This window comes from Ipomoea nil, unplaced genomic scaffold (genome assembly GCF_001879475.1).
Source record: "Ipomoea nil cultivar Tokyo-kokei standard unplaced genomic scaffold, Asagao_1.1 scaffold2826, whole genome shotgun sequence".
NCBI lineage: Eukaryota > Viridiplantae > Streptophyta > Magnoliopsida > Solanales > Convolvulaceae > Ipomoea > Ipomoea nil.
This window is the reverse complement of record NW_017619254.1, coordinates 456563-475189: the sequence shown is the minus strand read 5'-3', so window position 1 is coordinate 475189 and position 18627 is coordinate 456563. Positions and strand designations below refer to the sequence as shown.

General features: G+C 36.5%; 2 protein-coding genes across 2 annotated transcripts; both read left to right on the top strand.

Moving 5' to 3' along the window:
• The first annotated feature begins 4371 nt into the window (after positions 1–4371).
• LOC109158694 (polyphenol oxidase, chloroplastic-like) lies at positions 4372–6750 on the top strand. Its single transcript, XM_019306589.1, has 2 exons — positions 4372–5589; positions 5894–6750. Exons 1-2 carry the CDS (start codon positions 4387–4389, stop codon positions 6467–6469), a joined length of 1779 nt encoding a protein of 592 aa, XP_019162134.1. The 5' UTR covers positions 4372–4386; the 3' UTR covers positions 6470–6750.
• Positions 6751–14335: 7585 nt separating this feature from the next.
• Positions 14336–17083, top strand: LOC109158689 (polyphenol oxidase, chloroplastic-like). The gene is made up of 2 exons (XM_019306584.1): positions 14336–15550; positions 15879–17083. Exons 1-2 carry the CDS (start codon positions 14348–14350, stop codon positions 16452–16454), a joined length of 1779 nt encoding a protein of 592 aa, XP_019162129.1. The 5' UTR covers positions 14336–14347; the 3' UTR covers positions 16455–17083.
• The last annotated feature ends 1544 nt before the right edge of the window (positions 17084–18627 follow it).

Genomic DNA, 18627 nt, shown 5'->3' with positions numbered 1-18627 from the left:
TCCTTTCCAGTGTTTGGTTGCATTTTGGAAAACTGTTTTTGTGTGTTTGGTTCATTTTCTGGAAAATGAGTAGAATTGTATAATTAAATATTTTAATTATTTTATTTAGAATATTACAACATGTATAATAATATAATAATAATTCTAAATATAATAAAAAATAACTAATAATATATCAAAAATATTGTGGTGGTGGTGGTGGTGTTATTTGTTATATAATAATAATAACAATAATAATAATAATAATAATAATAATAATAATAATAATAATAATAATAATAATAATAATAATAATAACTGGTGGTGGTATGACGGCGGTAGCAGTGGTGGTGGTGGTGATGGTGTGGTGGCGGTGGTTGCGGTGGTATGGTGGTGGTGGTGGCGGTGACGATGGTGGTTGCGGTAGTATGGTGGTGGTGGCGGCGGCGGTGGTTGCGGTGGTATGGTGGTGGTGGCGGCGACGACGATGGTGGTTGCGGTAGTATGGTGGTGGCGGCGGCGGTGGTGGTTGCTGTGGTATGGTGGTGGTGGCGGCGGCGGTGCTATGGTCGTGGTGGTGGCGGCGTCGGTGGTGTGATGGTGGTGGTGGTTGCGGTGGTATGGTGGTGGTGGTGGTGGCGGTGGCGGTGGTATGGTGGTGGTGGTGGCGGCGACGGTGGTTGCAGTGGTATGGTGGTGGTGGCGGTGGTAGTGGTGGCGGTGGTAGTGGTGGTGGTGTGATGGTGGTGGTGGTGTGGTTGCGGTGGTATGGTGGTGGTGGCGATGGCGGTGGTGTGATGGTGGTGGTGTGTGGTGATGGCGGTGGTATGGTGGTGGTGGCGGCGGTGGCGGTGGTGGTGGCGGCGATGACGGTGGTTGCGGTGGTATGGTGGTGGTAGTGGCGGCGACGGTAGTGGTGGTGGTAGTGGTGGTGGTGTGATGGTGGTGGTGTGGTGGCGGTGGTATGATGGTGGTGGCGGTGGTTGCGGTGGTATGGTGGTGGTGGCGGCGGCGACGGTGGTTGAGGTGTTATAGTGGTGGTGGCGGCGGCGGCGGCGATGGTGGTAGTGGTGGTGGTGGCGGCGACGGTGGTTGCGGTGGTATGGTGGTGGTAGTGGTGACGACGGTGGTGGTAGTGATGGTGGTGTGGTGGCGGTGTTATGGTGGTGGTGGTGGCGGCAACGATGGTTGCGGTGGTACGGTGGTGGTGGTAGTGGCAGCGGTGGTGGTGGTGGTGGTATGATGTTGATGGTGGTAGTGGTGGTGGTGTGGTGGCGGTGGTGGTGGTGATATAGTGGTGGTGGCGGCGGCAGTAGTGGTGGTGATGGTGGTGGTATAATGTTGATGATGTTGGTGTAAAAGTTGGAAAATGACTTCCCCCCAAAAAAAGGGGAAGTCATTTTCCTCCAAAACAAGCTTATTTTCCAAAGTCAATGGAAAATGATTTCCGTTGACTTGATTTTCCAAGCATCCAAACAATGAAAACTTGGAAAATGATTTTCAGAACTCATTTTCCAGGTTTCCAAACACACCCTAAAAGTATTTAGCATTACTCTTTAAACAATTACATGTTTTTTCTTTTTCTTTGTATAAAGATAACAATATATTTTTAGGAGAGGCAGGGCCGCAGGGGTAGAGACTTAGGGGTGAGTGTGAAGTGAATTTTAGAATTAATTCGCATTCCATCCAATAAAGATGATTTTGAAAAATCTCATTCGCATATGCAAATAGCTAGTGTAGATCTAATATGATTTGATATGATCTACTAATGGTAAGTATTATAGTATCAGTGACAATATGGGGCACGAAGTATGCCAACATTTATTGCTATTATATTTATGAGAAACAATGCATATTTTCATATCTTGGGTTATAAACCATCTAATCGAATGATCAATGAGTTAGGTATTGTATGAGTGTATGACTATTATTGTGATACGTGCTATATGTACTTGGGCTATTGAAAGACCACAAAGAATATGTTATCAATATTAATTTTTTAATTAACTTATACACGCACGGAGGAGTACTTGGCAAATGGCAACCTTACCCAACATTGTACATTCAAAATTTCAAACCATAAAACTCATGCAACGTACGTCACGCTGTTAATTGTTTGGTTGTTTCACATGCGGAAAATTATTGTGTAAACCATGAATATCAAGTACACTTTTAATATATTAAAAGTACATTATTTTTGTACTGAAGGTACATTACACGCGCGGAAGAGTAGTTGGCAAATGGCAACCTTACCTAACATTGTACATTCAGAATTTCAAACCATAAAACTCATGCAACGTACGTCACGCTATTAATTGTTTGGTTGCTTCACATGTGGAAAATTATTGTGTTGACCATAAATATCAAGTACATTTTTAATATATTAAAAGTACATTATTTTTGTATTGAAGGTACATTATTTTTGTACTGAAGGTACATTATATAAAATAATGTACCGTACCCTTAGTATATTAAAAATGTACTTTAAAAAAATGTACCTTACGTACAAAAATAATGTACTCTTAGTATATTAAAAATGTATTTTTTATTTATAATCACACAATTATGTGGACCATGTTCCATGTAATAATGATTGTTCACATGCTTACACTTATTGGATTTGGTTGGGCTATACTTGTTTTCAAACTATTTATTTTTATTTTTATTTTTATTTTGTTGACATAACATGACATACTCGATGCTTCAATTTATCTATAAAAGGGGGAGGGGAGATTAAGGTGGGTAACCCTTTTAAGTTGGGACAATTGACTTGATAATTATAATAATTTTTCAATTTCTAAATTTAACGCCTTTCTATCTGCCTTATTGGCCTACTTAATTTACTTTCATGCGATTCTTTGTCAACTAGAATTATAAGACGGGTTCGGGACTACAAGTCTATTATGGATTCATTTTCTTCTTGCGTTTTAGTTTCGATCCCTCGTGTTTTAAATATTTTAGCTCATTCTTTGGCCACTAAGGCGTTTACTCAGGATGGATCTCTGTATTGGGATACTATCCCACCAGACTTTCTTTTGACGCATTTGTAATAATATTGATTCGAGTTTTTGGCTTTAAAAGAAAAAATTATAAGACGGTTTCACCCAGAAGTGTATCTTCCTATAAAAAAGCTCATGTTTTAAAATATATCTAACAATTTCGATATATATCACAAAAAGCTCTAACTATTATTGTTTTTATTTTTTTGTCAACACCGTACCCCTTCAAATTTTTATTTATTTTTTTGTCAACACGTAAACTAGCTAGGCCACTTGCCATTCTTATTTTCCGTTTTGATTACGTACCCGTGCATCTTATTGGAATTCAACGAGAGTAAAACCGGCCTACAACATATTACGGATAATAATAAATCTGTGGACATATTATGAGTTCGATATATATATATATATATATATATATATATATATATATATATATATATATATATATATTTGTTGGTATCCATAAAAATCGACCATTATGTGTTAATGTGTATTAAATAAACTCTATTTTTTTAAAGAAATAAACTCCATTTTTATATAACAATGCTGTCAATGCACAAACCACACATAACAAGTACATATATTTTCTTTGGATAATATAGTTTAGAACGTGCAGTGTGCCTACTCATTCAACAGTTTATTTTTCTTTTTTCTTTTTTAAATAACAATTTCAATTTGAATAATCCGCCCATGTTTCAACATTTTGGAGGTCTGAATTTAGATGCGTATACATAAGTAATATAACAGTTGGAGAGTCAGCTAAGCTATCGCCACATATATAAAAGAAAAAAGTTAAATTTCAGAAAATTCTGAAATCATTTCTGCGTGAAACAAACATTCGTATAAAATATAGCAAGAAGATTAGTACGTAACTACGTACTAAGAAAGCATAATATTATAAATTAAAATTCAAGCAAGTTTAATTTTTTTGATACATTAAATATCTCAGCTTAAGTTATACTAATTCTAAGTTTTCATAACCCTACTCAAGGACAGGGAAGGAGACACTTACTTAATATTCAGTTTCCACGGTACCATTGCTTATACACTCTACGCACAATAAATCTTCATTACTTTTGATTTTTGAGTCCATTTTTTAGATTTTGAATCTCCCAGTAACTATCATTCTGTATTGCGGTATAGTATCTGTTTATACAATTTAATAAAATACAAAGAGTCATCTTGATTTTTCATTTAGAAGAGCAGCATGCTATTGGACCACAAGGTTTACTTTTTTGCAATTATCTTCTGGATATGATTTAGCTAACTTAAATTTGATTTTTCTTCCCCCACGTGCATGGTAGCTGCAACTAAAAAATGTAAGACTTTCGGTTAAAACATGCAACTATATAATAAGCGTTACCCTGCAGACCTTCATGCACTGTAACACAAGCTAAGCTAGAAAATGGCGTCTCTTCCGATTGCCACTACCACCATCCTTCATAGCAGCAATAGCTCTCCTTCTTCCTCATTCGTTCCAAGAACGCCGCAAGTTTCTATAAATAGAAAGAGCCCATCTCGTCTGCATGTGTCATGCAACGCCGGAAAAGATGACAACCAGCCGTCTTCTTCTCCCGGCAAGTTTGACCGGAGAAATGTGTTGATTGGGCTTGGTGGATTATACGGTGCGGCGAGTCTAGCCAATCCGTTCGCCTTCGCGGCGCCCATTAACGGGCCGGACATCTATAAATGTGGCCCGGCGGACTTGCCGGCAGGCGCCGATGGGGTAAACTGTTGCCCCCCGACCGTCGCAAAGATCATCGATTTCGAACTTCCGCCGCCGCCTGCCGTCATGCGCGTCAGACCGGCGGCTCATTTGGCAGACAAGGCGTATGTCGAGAAGTTTACCAGAGCCGTTGATCTCATGAAAGCGCTCCCCGCCGACGATCCCCGGAGTTTCATGCAACAAGCTAACGTCCACTGCGCTTACTGCGACGGCGCGTATGATCAACTCGGGTTTCCCGACCTGGAGCTTCAAGTTCACAACTCGTGGCTGTTTATGCCCTTTCACCGATACTATTTGTACTTCTTCGAGAAAATACTGGGGAAACTGATCGGCGATCCCACCTTCGCCATGCCGTTTTGGAACTGGGATCACCCCGCCGGAATGAAAATTCCGGCCATTTACACCAACCGGAGCTCGCCGCTCTACGACCCTTTGCGCGACGCGAAGCACCAGCCGCCGAACATTATTGATTTGGACTTCAATGGAACGGATTCCAACCTTAGCAATCAGCAACAGTTGTCTCAGAATCTTACTATAATGTACCGACAAACCGTGTCGCTTGGACGGACGGCCAGTACTTTTCTTGGAAGCCCGTACCGAGCCGGCGATGAACCGGATCCCGGCATGGGTTCCCTGGAGATCGCCCCACACGGCCCGGTTCATATGTGGACCGGGGATCGAACCCAGCCGAACATAGAGAACATGGGGAGCTTTTACTCCGCCGCAAGGGACCCGTTATTCTTCGGTCATCATTCTAACATTGACAGAATATGGAACATATGGAAAACCATCGGCGGCCGGCGGCAAGATTTCACCGACCCCGATTGGCTTGAAGCGTCGTTACTGTTTTACGACGAAAACGCACAACTTGTGCGCGTTAAGGTCAGTGACATTATATTTGGAAAAAGATGGGGAAAAAATTAGGAAGCTAGAGCTTATTTTGAAAAGCTACCGTTCGAAAATAAGTTCTTATTTTAAGCTAGGAGCTTATTTTGGGAACATTACCAAACAGAGCTTATAGCTTATTAGGAGCTTAAAATAAGTTATAAGCTCCTAGATAAGCTCTGCCAAACAGAGCCATAATATCTATTGCAATTTATTTTATTTTATTTTTTAAATTTCTATTTTCTTTAAGAGAAAATTTATTCTGTCTTTAATCATAAATTGCATATTCTGTTGCGTTAAGGTGAGGGACTGTTTGGATACAAGAAAACTAGGGTATGTCTATCAAGACGTGGCAACTCCATGGCTCAACTCTCGTCCCACGCCGCGGTTCCCGGGGATCCTGAGGAAAGCAAAGAAGCTGGTGGAAGCCAAGGCGGCCGACGCGGCGCCGGCGCCGGAAGACGTTTTTCCGGCGACGCTTGACAAAGCGGTGAGAGTGATGGTAAGAAGGCCTACCAGGAAGCGAAGCAAGAAGCAGAAGGAGGAAATAGAAGAGATTCTGGTGATCGAAGGAATAGAGTTGGACAGGGATGTTTTCGCAAAGTTTGACGTTCTGATCAATGACGAACACGACGAGGCTGAGATTACGGCGCAGAACACGGAGTTCGCCGGGAGCTTCGTGAACGTGCCGCATCGACGACACCATAATAAGCAGGGGAAGATAATGAAGATCAAGACGAAGCTGAGATTGGCCATAACTGAGATGCTGGAGGACTTGGATTCTGAAGACGATGAACACTTGTTGGTGACTTTGGTTCCAAGGAAAGGGTCTGGCGCTGTGAAGATTGGTGGTGTCAAGATTGTTCTTGAGGACTAATAATAAAAGAACCTCTCTTTCTGCCTCAAGAAATTAAAGCTTGCTTCTTTTGTGAGTGTTTCTTCATCTGGTGGCCGCTGGCCTTTTACAGAAGCTCTAACCTTTTGAGGGAGCTTATTTCTTAGCCAGCGGTCTCCTAATTTTTTTTTTTTTTAAATTTCATAATAAAGTCCAGTGTCTATTCAGCTACCAACCCTTCAAGGAAGTTACAGTAGTTTCAAAGATCTAAAGCTGGAGGATTCTGCCATATCTGAATGAAGAAGTGGTTTGATGCTTGTGGATCTCAAGAGGTGTACTGCTGCTTATCTTTTCTTGTGTGTTCTGTTTTTTTTTTTTTTTTTTTTTTTTTTTTTTTTTCCGTTTGTGTGACGAGTTTGTTTTCCTCTCTTTTCTTTTGGGAGTTCTTTTCTTCAAGTGTGAAACATATAAGTTGGTCATGGCATATGTGAACTTTATTCTGGGTGACAAAGATGACAATGTAAAAGAGCATCTGCATCTGAGCTCGATGGATATATTGTCAATGAACGACATATGGAAAACATATATATATATATATATATATATATATATATATATATATATATATATATATATATATATATATATATATATACTCAGGTGGTGTGTAAGAATTTTCAACCAAAGTTAGTTTGGACTACGTTTGATCAATTCTTCAATGATATTAAAGAAGCGTTAAATTCATCTAACGAAATCAGCTTCAAATTTGTGAAACAGTTTGAGATTCAAGTTCTTTGTAGCATTGCTAGGAAATTGTTTCTATGTCTGACGATAAAGAATGGTATATCGTTTCATCGATCCTATTTGTAATCAACTCATGATTAAATGAATGAACTTCTTTATTTAAAAGAAAAAAAAAACTAATTAATTATATTTATGTTTACTACACAAATAATAAGCCATTTCATCTTGTTTATATGTGTACGTTTAATGATGCATTTGATCTTGGTTAAATATATACCTCTTTTTTCATTATATTTCAATCTTTATGAATAATAATAAAATATAGGCAAAAAGTTAGGTCAGAGTGTCCACGGGTTGGATGAAGATCAAATGTAATACTAATAAAGAATAAAATATTTATTATTTATATAGGAAATTACATGCAATACAAGAAAATGTAATACTTTTAAAAGTATTACATTTTCTTATAAGTATTACATCTGCTGCTGAGCCGACCTACGTCCGCGCTGACCCCTTAGACTCGGCCGTGTCCTCTTCTTGGCTCTTTCTTGGCCCATGATGCTTATTTTCTGCCTTCCTTCGCTGGGGCCGATCTTGTCAAGCCCAGTCTTCGTCCATATCTTTTATTTTCCTTCTTGGGCCCTAGGCCCATTGGGTTTACACCCCATCACTGTACATTATGAATTTAAATTCCATACCCCACTATAGAGAAATGATATTTTTTAGACTTGTGTTTATGTGTATTATGTTAAGTGTTTATGTGTATTCAACTATACAATTCTGTACATTTTTTAATTTAAATATGTACCCCTTATGATTATGTATATTATGTTAGGAGTTTATGTGTATTCTACTATATAATTATGTACATACGAAACAAGATTTTTTTTAGAAGTTAATGGTAGAAACGAGAAATAGGATTTCCAAAAAGAAAACAGTTAATGAATAGGAACAAAACGACTTCGTTTTGGACCAGGTAGCACAATGCACTGTGCACCCGTTCCACGATATAATTTGTCGAGGTCCAAAGCCTAGTTGTTATACAATCAATTGTTATGCCATGGACCCGGGTCCAAAACGATGCAGTTTGCGCGTGTGAAAATAACGGTGCCTTTAGTGGCACCGTTTCCTCATCCAATGATTTTCTTTTTTAATTATTGAAAATAACTCAACGAGTGAATATTCAGTTTTGTAATTGTGAATATAGAGTTCTTTAATTGTGAATATAGAGTTATGAAATTGTGAATATAGAGTTATGTAATTGTGAATATAGAGTTCTATAATTTTGTATATTGAGATCTAAAATTGTGAATATTCAGTTCTAAAATTGTGAATATAGTCTTCCAAAAAAAACTGTGAATATAGAGAATGAATTCTGAAGACAAACGACAAGGAAAGAAGCAATTTTTTTTTATATAATTCAGATGGCGTCATATTGAAGCAAAACGACACCGTTTTGGACTGAGATCCACAACTAATTTGCCTTATACAATGGACCAGGGTTCACCGGCAAGTTATGCTGTGCATCCGTATGCGCCATGCATGGTTCATACGGATGCAAAAACGACGTCGTTTTATTAAAAACGCGCGTCCCACTTAAAAAAAAATCAGTTTCAATTCCCAGCAACACCATTATATTGTGCATAATTTGAACTATATATCCAGAATCAATGAACTAAAAATCCAGAATCAATGAACTAAAAATCCAGAATCAATGAACTAAAAATCCAGAATCTATGAACTGAAAATACAAAATGAATGAACTAAAAATACAGAATGAATGAACTAAAAATTCATAATGAATGAACTAAAAATCCATAATAAATGAACTAAATATCCAGCATGAATGAAAAAAAAATTGGTTTCGATTTACGTCTAAATATCCAGAATCAATGAACTAAAAATCCAGAATCAATGAACGAACTAAAAATCCAAAATCAATGAACTAAAAATCCGGAATCTATGAACTAAAAATCCAGAATGAATGAACAACATAATGCTGTTGAGGGAAATCGAAACTGATTTTTTTTAAAAAAAGTGGAACGCGCGTTTTTAGTCAAAACGACGTCGTTTTTGCATCCGTGTTCACCTTGCCAACAACTATGTCATGGACCTGGGTCAAAATACACAATTTATATACAAAATGTTCACAATTTGAATTGTGAACATTTAATATATAAATTGTGAACATTTAGTATATAAAATTGTGAACAATCAATATGTAAATTGTGAACATTCAGTATGTAAATTGTGAGAATCAGTATGTAAATTGTGAACATTCAGTAGGTAAATTGTGAACATTCAGTATTTAAGTTGTGAACATTCAGTATTTAAATTGCGTATTTTTGGACCCGGGTCCACATAATAATTTGCATCACCTTGCAAGGTGAATCCTGATCCTAAATGGTGTGTTTTTAGTATTGAAATTGTGAACTTCTAGAATATAAATTGTGTTTCTAATAAGTTTTAATTTGAAAATTTGTAAATATAATACATGGTTATCACAAATTGTAAATTTTTAAAAGTTAAATGGTATATCTTTGGATTCGGTCCACAGAATAATTTGCCTCCAGAACCCCATCACAATATTCCTTCCCCCCCCCCCCCCCCCCCCCCCTAAAGAAGAAAAATGCTTTATTCCCCACCTAAATTTCCCTTCTATTATTTTTTTTTTTATCATGATGTGGCTTCCATTAATTTGGTGCCATGAATTTGTAACCCACCACTAATTAAAAATAGAAAAATACTACTTCTACTCTCAAACTCTACTTACAACTTTTACTTTTTCACACAAAATTTTGATGTTGACATTTTAATTCATTGAGACCCATAGAACGAATTGAAGATAACTTATCATTCTTTGTCATATTATAAAGTAATTAAAAGTGAGAAAATAGAAATATAAAGTACATGTAGTACGACTCTTAAAAAATAGCATTTCGTCACCAATTAGATATTGACATATCATGAGAGATGGATTGAAGGGAAAAAAAATATGAAAGTATTTAGCATTACTCTTTAAACAATTACATATTTTTCTTTTTCTTTGTATAAAGATAACAATATATTTTAGGATAGGCATGGGTAGAGACTTAGGGGTGAGTGTGGAGCAAATTTTAGGGTTAATTCACATCTCATCCACTAAAGGTGATTTTGAAAAATCTCATTCGCATTCTCGTTCGCATATGCAAATAGTGTAGATCTAATATGATATGATATGATCTACTAATGGTAATTAAGTATTATAGTATCAGTGACAATATGGGGCAAGAAGTATATATGCCAACATTTATTGCTATTATATTTACGAGAAACAATGCATATTTTCATATCTTGGGTTACAAAATACACCATATAATCGAATGATCAATGAGTTAGGTATTATATGAGTGTATGACTATTATTGTGATACGTGCTATGTACTTAGGCTATTGAAAGACCACAAAGAATATGTTGTCGATATTAATTTTTAATTAACTTATACACGCACGGAGGAGTACTTGGCAAATGGTAACCTTACCTAACATTGTACATTCAAAATTTCAAACCATAAAACTCATGCAACGTACGTCACGCTATTAATTGTTTGATTGCTTCGCATGTGAAAAATTATTGTGTGGACCATAAATATCAGGTACATTTTTAATATATTAAAAGTATATTATTTTTGTACTAAAAATACATTATTTTTATACTGAAGGTACATTACAGGCACGGAGAAGTAGTTGGCAAATGGCAACCTTACCTAACATTGTACATTCAAAATTTCGAACCATAAAACTCATGCAACGTACGTCACGCTGTTAATTGTTTGGTTGCTTCACATGCGGAAAATTATTGTATGCACTATGAATATCAGGTACATTTTTAATATATTAAAAGTACAGTATTTGTGTACTGAAAGTACATTATTTTTGTACTGAAGGTACATTACAAGCACGGAGGAGTAGTTGGCAAATGACAACCTTACCTAACATATTGTACATTCAAAATTTCAAACCATAAAACTCATGCAACGTACGTCACCCTATTAATTGTTTGGTTGCTTCGCATGTGGAAAATTATTGTGTGAACCATGAATATCAAGTACATTTTTAATATATTAAAAGTACATTATTTTTGTACTGAAGGTACATTATATAAAATATTGTACCCTTAGTATATTAAAAATGTACTTTAAAAAAATATACCTTACGTACATAAATAACGTACCCTTAATATATTAAAAAATGTACTTTTTATTTATGGTCACACAATTATGTGGAACATAATCCATGTAATAATGATTGTCCACATGCTTACACTTAAGATTTGGTTGGGCTATACTTGTTTTCAAACTATTTATTTTATTTTTATTTTTGTTGACATAACATGACATACTCGATGCTCCAATTCATCTATAAAAAGGGGGAGGGGAGATTAAGGTTGGGGTAACCCTTTCAAGTTGGGACAGTTGGCTTGATAAGTGATAACTATAATAATTTTTCAATTTTTAAATTTAACGCTTTTCTATCTGCTTTGTTGGCCTACTTAATTTACTTTCATGTGATTCTTTGTCAACTAGAATTATAAGACGGGTTCAGGACTACAAGTTTATTATGGATTCGTTTTTTTTTTTTTTTTTTGCGTTTTAGTTTCGGTCCTTCGTGTTTTAAATATTTTAGCTCATTCTTTGGCCACTAAGACGTTTACTCAGGATGGATCTCTGTATTGGGATACTATCCCGCCAGACTTTCTTTTGATGCATTTGCAATGATATTGATTCGAGTTTTTGGCTTTCAAAAAAAAAGAATTATAAAACAAATTTTACTCAAAAGTGTATCTTCCTATAAAAAGCTCATGTTTTAAAATATATCTAACAATTTCGATATATATCACAAAAAGCTCTAACTATTATTGTTTTTATTTTTTTGTCAACACCGTACCCCTTCAATTTTTTTATTTTTTATTTTTGTCAACACGTAAACTAGCTAGGCCACTTGCCATTCTTATTTTCCGTTTTGATTACGTACCCGTGCATCTTATTGGAATTCAACGAGAGGAGTAAAACATATATATGAGTTCGATCTTTTATATATATATATATATATATATATATATATATATATATATATATATATATATAAATATATATATATATATAATCGCACTCAGGTGCGAATGTTTCGCCCAAGCGCGAAATAGGAATAGATTATGTCCGTCCACGTGTCCAGATCTAATGGATGAGAAACACATATTTTTTTTAAAAACGCGGTGGCATTTACGTAAATAACTGAACATTGAAGTGCAAGTAAAATGTATTACAAGTGCATGTAAAATGTATTATAGGTGCAAGTAAAAATTTACACTGAGCATCAATACTTAGTTGCACCTATAGTTCTAAATAGTTGCACCTATAGTTCTAAGTAGTTGCACAAATAGTTATAAGTAGTTGCACCTAGGTTTATGAATGTTTGCGAGTGGTTTTCAGGGCATTACTACCCGCTGAATTCAGATCAATGAATGTTAACAAGGCAAAATTACATACACTTATAGGTGAAAGTAGGTGCACCTATAGTCAGGGACGGAGGCAGAGGGGGCAGGGGGGTCAGCTGCCCCACCTCACCCCACCCCCACCCACCCCTATCTAATATGTATATGTATATATAGTATATGTTTTAGTATTAGTATAAAAAAATTAGTAAAAGTTAACAAGTAAGGAGTTAGATTAGTTGATAGAGCATATCTTTGGTAATATTTAATACACACACACACACACACACACACACATATATATATATATATATATATATATATATATATATATATATATATATATATATATATATATATATATATATATATATATATATGGATTTTCCAGATCGTCCATACTCTTCTGTGGAACATGGCTTTGTGTTGATTAGCTTCAGAAGGTCCTTGTGTTGCGTTTTGGTTGATCGGAGACGCCAGATAAATTCCTTGACTCGATTCACCGGAGCCGGTAAGCGCGGCGGCATAGCTACCATACCGCAACTCTGATACCATAATGGATTTTAGGAGGGAGAGCTTGCGTGAGTTGATGTATAGAAAGACATAAAGGGAAACTGTTTCATTAGCTTTACAGAGATGATGAAAACAGGTATATATACAGAGGTGGCTCATGAAAGTAAAGTGGCGGCAATGGAGGTTATAACCGTTTTGGTGAAAGTTCAAGACTACCCCTGCTTATGTATTAGCTTGCCCAGCCTGCCCTTCTTGTTTCTTCTCCAATAAAATAAACTCCATTTTTATATATATATTTTTTTTGAAGAGAACTCCATTTTATATAACAATGCACAAACCACACATTAACAAGTACATATATTTTCTTTGGATAATATAGTTTAGAACGTGCAGTGTGCCTACTCATTTAACAGTTTATTTTTCTTTTTTAAATAACAATTTCAATTTGAATAATCCGCCCATGTTTCAACATTTTGGAGGTCTGAATTTAGATGCGTATATATAAGTAATATAAGAGTTGGAGAGTCAGCTAAGTTATCGCCACATATATATAAAAAAAAAAAAGGTTAAATTTCAGAAAATTCTGAAATCATTTTTGCGTGAAACAAACATTCGTATAAATATAGCAAGAAGATTAGTACGTAACTACGTACTAAGAAAGCATAATATTATAAATTAAAATTCAAGCAACTTTAATTTTTTTTTGTTTGACGATACATTAAATATCTCAGCTTAATTAAGTTATACTAATCCTAAGTTTCCAGAACCCTACTCAATGACAGGAAAGGAGACACTTACTTAATATTTAGTTTTCACGGTACCAATGCTTATACACTCTACGCACAATAAATCTTCATTACTTTTGAGTCCATTTTTTAGACTTTGAATCTCCCCGTAACTATCATTCCGTGTTACGGTGTAGTATCCGTCTAAACATACTTTTTCAATTTAATGAAATACAAAGAATAATTATCTTGTGACTTTTCATTTAGGAGAGTGGCTGGACCACAAGGTTTAATTTTTGCAATTATCTTCTTGATATGATTTAGCTAACTTAAATTTGATTTTTCTTCCCACACGTGCATGGTAGCTGCAACTACAAAATCTAAGACTTTCGGTTCAAACATGCAACTATATAATAAGCGTTACCCTGCAGACCTTCATGCACTGTAACACAAGCTAAGCTAGAAAATGGCGTCTCTTCCGATTGCCACTACCACCATCCTCCATAGCAGCAATAGCTCTCCTTCTTCCTCATTCGTTCCAAGAACGCCGCAAGTTTCTATAAATAGAAAGAGCTCATATCGTCTGCATGTGTCATGCAACGCCGGAAAAGATGACAACCAGCCGTCTTCTTCTCCCGGCAAGTTTGACCGGAGAAATGTGTTGATTGGGCTTGGTGGATTATACGGTGCGGCGAGTCTAGCCAATCCGTTCGCCTTTGCGGCGCCCATTAACGGGCCGGACATCTATAAATGTGGCCCCGCGGATTTGCCGGAAGGCGCCGATGGGGTAAACTGTTGCCCCCCGACCGTCGCAAAGATCATCGACTTCGAACTTCCGCCGCCGCCTGCCGCCATACGCGTCAGACCGGCGGCTCATTTGGCAGACAAGGCGTATGTCGAGAAGTTTACCAGAGCCGTTGATCTCATGAAAGCGCTCCCCGCCGACGATCCCCGGAATTTCATGCAACAAGCTAACGTCCACTGCGCTTACTGCGACGGCGCGTATGATCAACTCGGGTTTCCCGACCTGGAGCTTCAAGTTCACAGCTCGTGGCTGTTTATGCCCTTTCACCGATACTATTTGTACTTCTTCGAGAGAATACTGGGGAAACTGATCGGCGATCCCACCTTCGCCATGCCGTTTTGGAACTGGGATCACCCCGCCGGAATGCAAATTCCGGCCATTTACACCAACCGGAGCTCGCCGCTCTACGACCCTTTGCGCGACGCGAAGCACCAGCCGCCGACCATTATTGATTTGGACTTCAACGGAACGGATTCCAACCTTAGCAATCAGCAACAGGTTTCTCAGAATCTTACTATAATGTATCGACAAACCGTGTCGCTTGGACGGACGGCCAGTACTTTTCTTGGAAGCCCGTACCGAGCCGGCGATGAACCGGATCCCGGCATGGGTTCCCTGGAGACCGTCCCACACGGCCCGGTTCATATGTGGACCGGGGATCGAACCCAGCCGAACATAGAGAACATGGGGAACTTTTACTCCGCCGGAAGGGACCCGTTATTCTTCGGTCATCATTCTAACATCGACAGAATATGGAACATATGGAAAACCATCGGCGGCCGGCGGCAAGATTTCACCGACCGGGATTGGCTTGAAGCGTCGCTCCTGTTTTACGACGAAAACGCACAACTCGTGCGCGTTAAGGTCAGTGACATTATATTTATTCATGTTTTTTCATTAATAATAAGGATAAAGATGGGAAAAAAAGTTAGGAAGCTATGAGCTTATTTTAAAGTAGTGTTTTAAAATAAATTTTTATTTTAAACTAGGAGCTTATTGTGGGAACATTACAAAACAGAGCTTATAGTTTATTAGGAGTTTAAAATAAGCTATAAGCTCCTAAATAAGCTCTGCCAAACAGAGCCATAATATCTATTGCAATTCATTTTATTTTATTTTTTAAATTTCTATTTTCTTTAAGAGAAAATTTTTTCTGTCTTTAATCACAAATTGCATATTCTGTTGCGTTAAGGTGAGGGACTGTTTGGACACAAGAAAACTAGGGTATGTCTATCAAGACGTGGCAACTCCATGGCTCAACTCTCGTCCCACGCCGCGGCGGCCCTCGAGGATTCTGAGCAATGCAAAGAAGCTAGTGGAAGCCAACGCGGCCGACGCGACGCCGGCGCCGGAAGACGTTTTTCCGGCGACGCTTGACAAAGCGGTGAGAGTGATGGTAAGAAGGCCTACCAGGAAGCGAAGCAAGAAGCAGAAGGAGGAAAAAGAAGAGATTCTGGTGATCGAAGGAATAGAGTTGGACAGGGATGTCTTCGCAAAGTTTGACGTTCTGATCAACGACGAACACGACGAGGCTGAGATTACGGCGCAGAACACGGAGTTCGTCGGGAGCTTCGTGAACGTGCCGCATCCACGAGACCATAAGCAGGGGAAGGTAATGAAGATCAAGACGAAGCTGAGGTTGGCAATAACTGAGGTGCTGGAGGACTTGGATTCTGAAGACGATGAACAGTTGTTGGTGACTTTGGTTCCAAGGAAAGGGTCTGGCGCGGTGAAGATTGGTGGTGTCAAGATTGTTCTTGAGGATTAATAATAAAAGAACCTCTCTTTCTGCCTCAAGAAATTAAACCAGGATTCTTTTTTGAGTGTTTCTTCATTTGGTGGCTTCTGGCCTTTGAAACTCTGAGTTTTTGACGGAGCTTCGTTTTTTAGTCAGGGGTTTCCTATTTTCTTTTGTTTGTTTTTTAAATCTCATAATAAAGTCCAATGCCGATTCAGATACCAACCATTGAAGAAAGTTGCAGTAGTTTCAAAGATCTAAAGCTTAAGGATTCTGCCATATCTGAAGGAAGAAGTGGTTTGATGCTTGTGGATCTCAAGAGGTGTACTGCTGCTTATCTTTTCTTTTGTGTTCTATCCGTTTTTTTGTGTGTTTTTCTCTTGTTTGTGTGACGAGTTTGTTTTCCTCTTGTTTCTTTTGGCAAGTTTGTTTTCATCTCTTTTCCTTTGGCGAGTTCTTTTCTTCAAGTGTGAAACATATAAGTTGGTCATGACGATTGTGAACTTCATCTTGGGTGACAAAGATGACAATGTAAAAGAGCATCTGCATCTCAGCTCGATGGATATATTGTCGACTGATGGAAAACATATATATACTCAGGTGGTGTGTAAGAATTTTCAACCAAAGTTAGTCTTGACTACGTTTGATCAATTTTTCAATGATATTAAAGAAGCGTTAAATTTATCTAACGAATTCAGCTTCAAATTTGTGAAACATTCTGCGATTCAAGTTCTTTGTAGCATTGCTAGGGAAGTTGTTTCTATTTGACGGTAAGGAATGATATACCGTTTCACTAATACTATTTGTAATGGCTTAAACTTATGATTAAATGAATGAACTTCTTTATTTAAAAGAAAAAAAAAACTAATTAATTATATTTATGTTTACTACACAAATAATAAGCCATTTCATCTGGTTTATATGTGTACGTTTAATGATGCATTTGATCTTGGTTAAATATATACCTCTTTTTTCTTATTATTATATTTCAATTTTTATGAGTAACAACAAAATATAAGCAAAAACTTGTGTCAGAGTGTCCACTGGTTGGATAAAGATAAAATGTAATACTAATAAAGAATAAAATATTTATTATTTATATAGGAAAGTGCATGCAATACAAAAAATGTAATACTTTTAAAAGTATTACATTTTTCCTTGTATAAAATGTTTATTATTTATATAGGAAAATATAACACTTGCCAACATTACTTATAAAGAAAAATGTAATATTTTTGATGAAAAATGTAATACTTTTATTCAAAATGGTAAAAGTATTACATTTGTCCTCAAAAGTATTACATTTTCTCTTAAGTAATAACAAATACTTTATTCTTAATTAGTATTACATTTTTCAGTATAAGTATTACATTTTCATATTGATTCGATTCGATCGGTCTCACGGATAAAGATCTGGAGGCGGTCTCACACCAATGTGACTCTAAAATATATGATACATTTTTTTTACACATGAGAAAAGAAAAGGTAAATAAAAAAATTTATTGCAAAAAGCAGGATCACGCACTACTGAAAATTATGGAATTTCCGACCACCTGAAAGTGATCTTAAATCAAGTTGATACAAAAAAAGTGGTCGGAAATAGCAACAAAGATTTTTCCGGATACTAAAAGTGGTCGGAACAAGGCTTTCGACTTGATTTAAGATCACTTTCAGGTGGTCGGAAATTTCATAATTTCCAGTAGTGCCGTCACCTTAACAATATAATTATAAACATGGCGTGTAGTATACTCCTTCCATCACATTTTATGTGCATGATTTGGTTAGCAAGACTTGAATGAAGTTATTTTTAATTTTTTTTTCATAATGTTAAGTTAGTATTAGTATATAAAATTTATATATTTAAAAACTACACTAAAATACTATTAAATACAAAAATTAAATTTTAAAAAAATTAAAAGATACTAAAGAAAATAAATAAAAAAAGAAATAGTTAGTTTGACACATGAATAGTAGACATGACATGTAAAATGAGATAGAAAGACTAATAATTTTTAAGAATATATATTATTTATCATGCATTGATTATAATCAATATTTTTATTTTTTATTTTTATTCAATCCAGTATAGCAATACTAATAATAATAAATTATGGGGTAACATGAATCAAATTGGTCAGATAATTGACTGAGTGAATAGAACATAACTCTTATATACTAGAATATCACAAGTTTAATTTTTGAC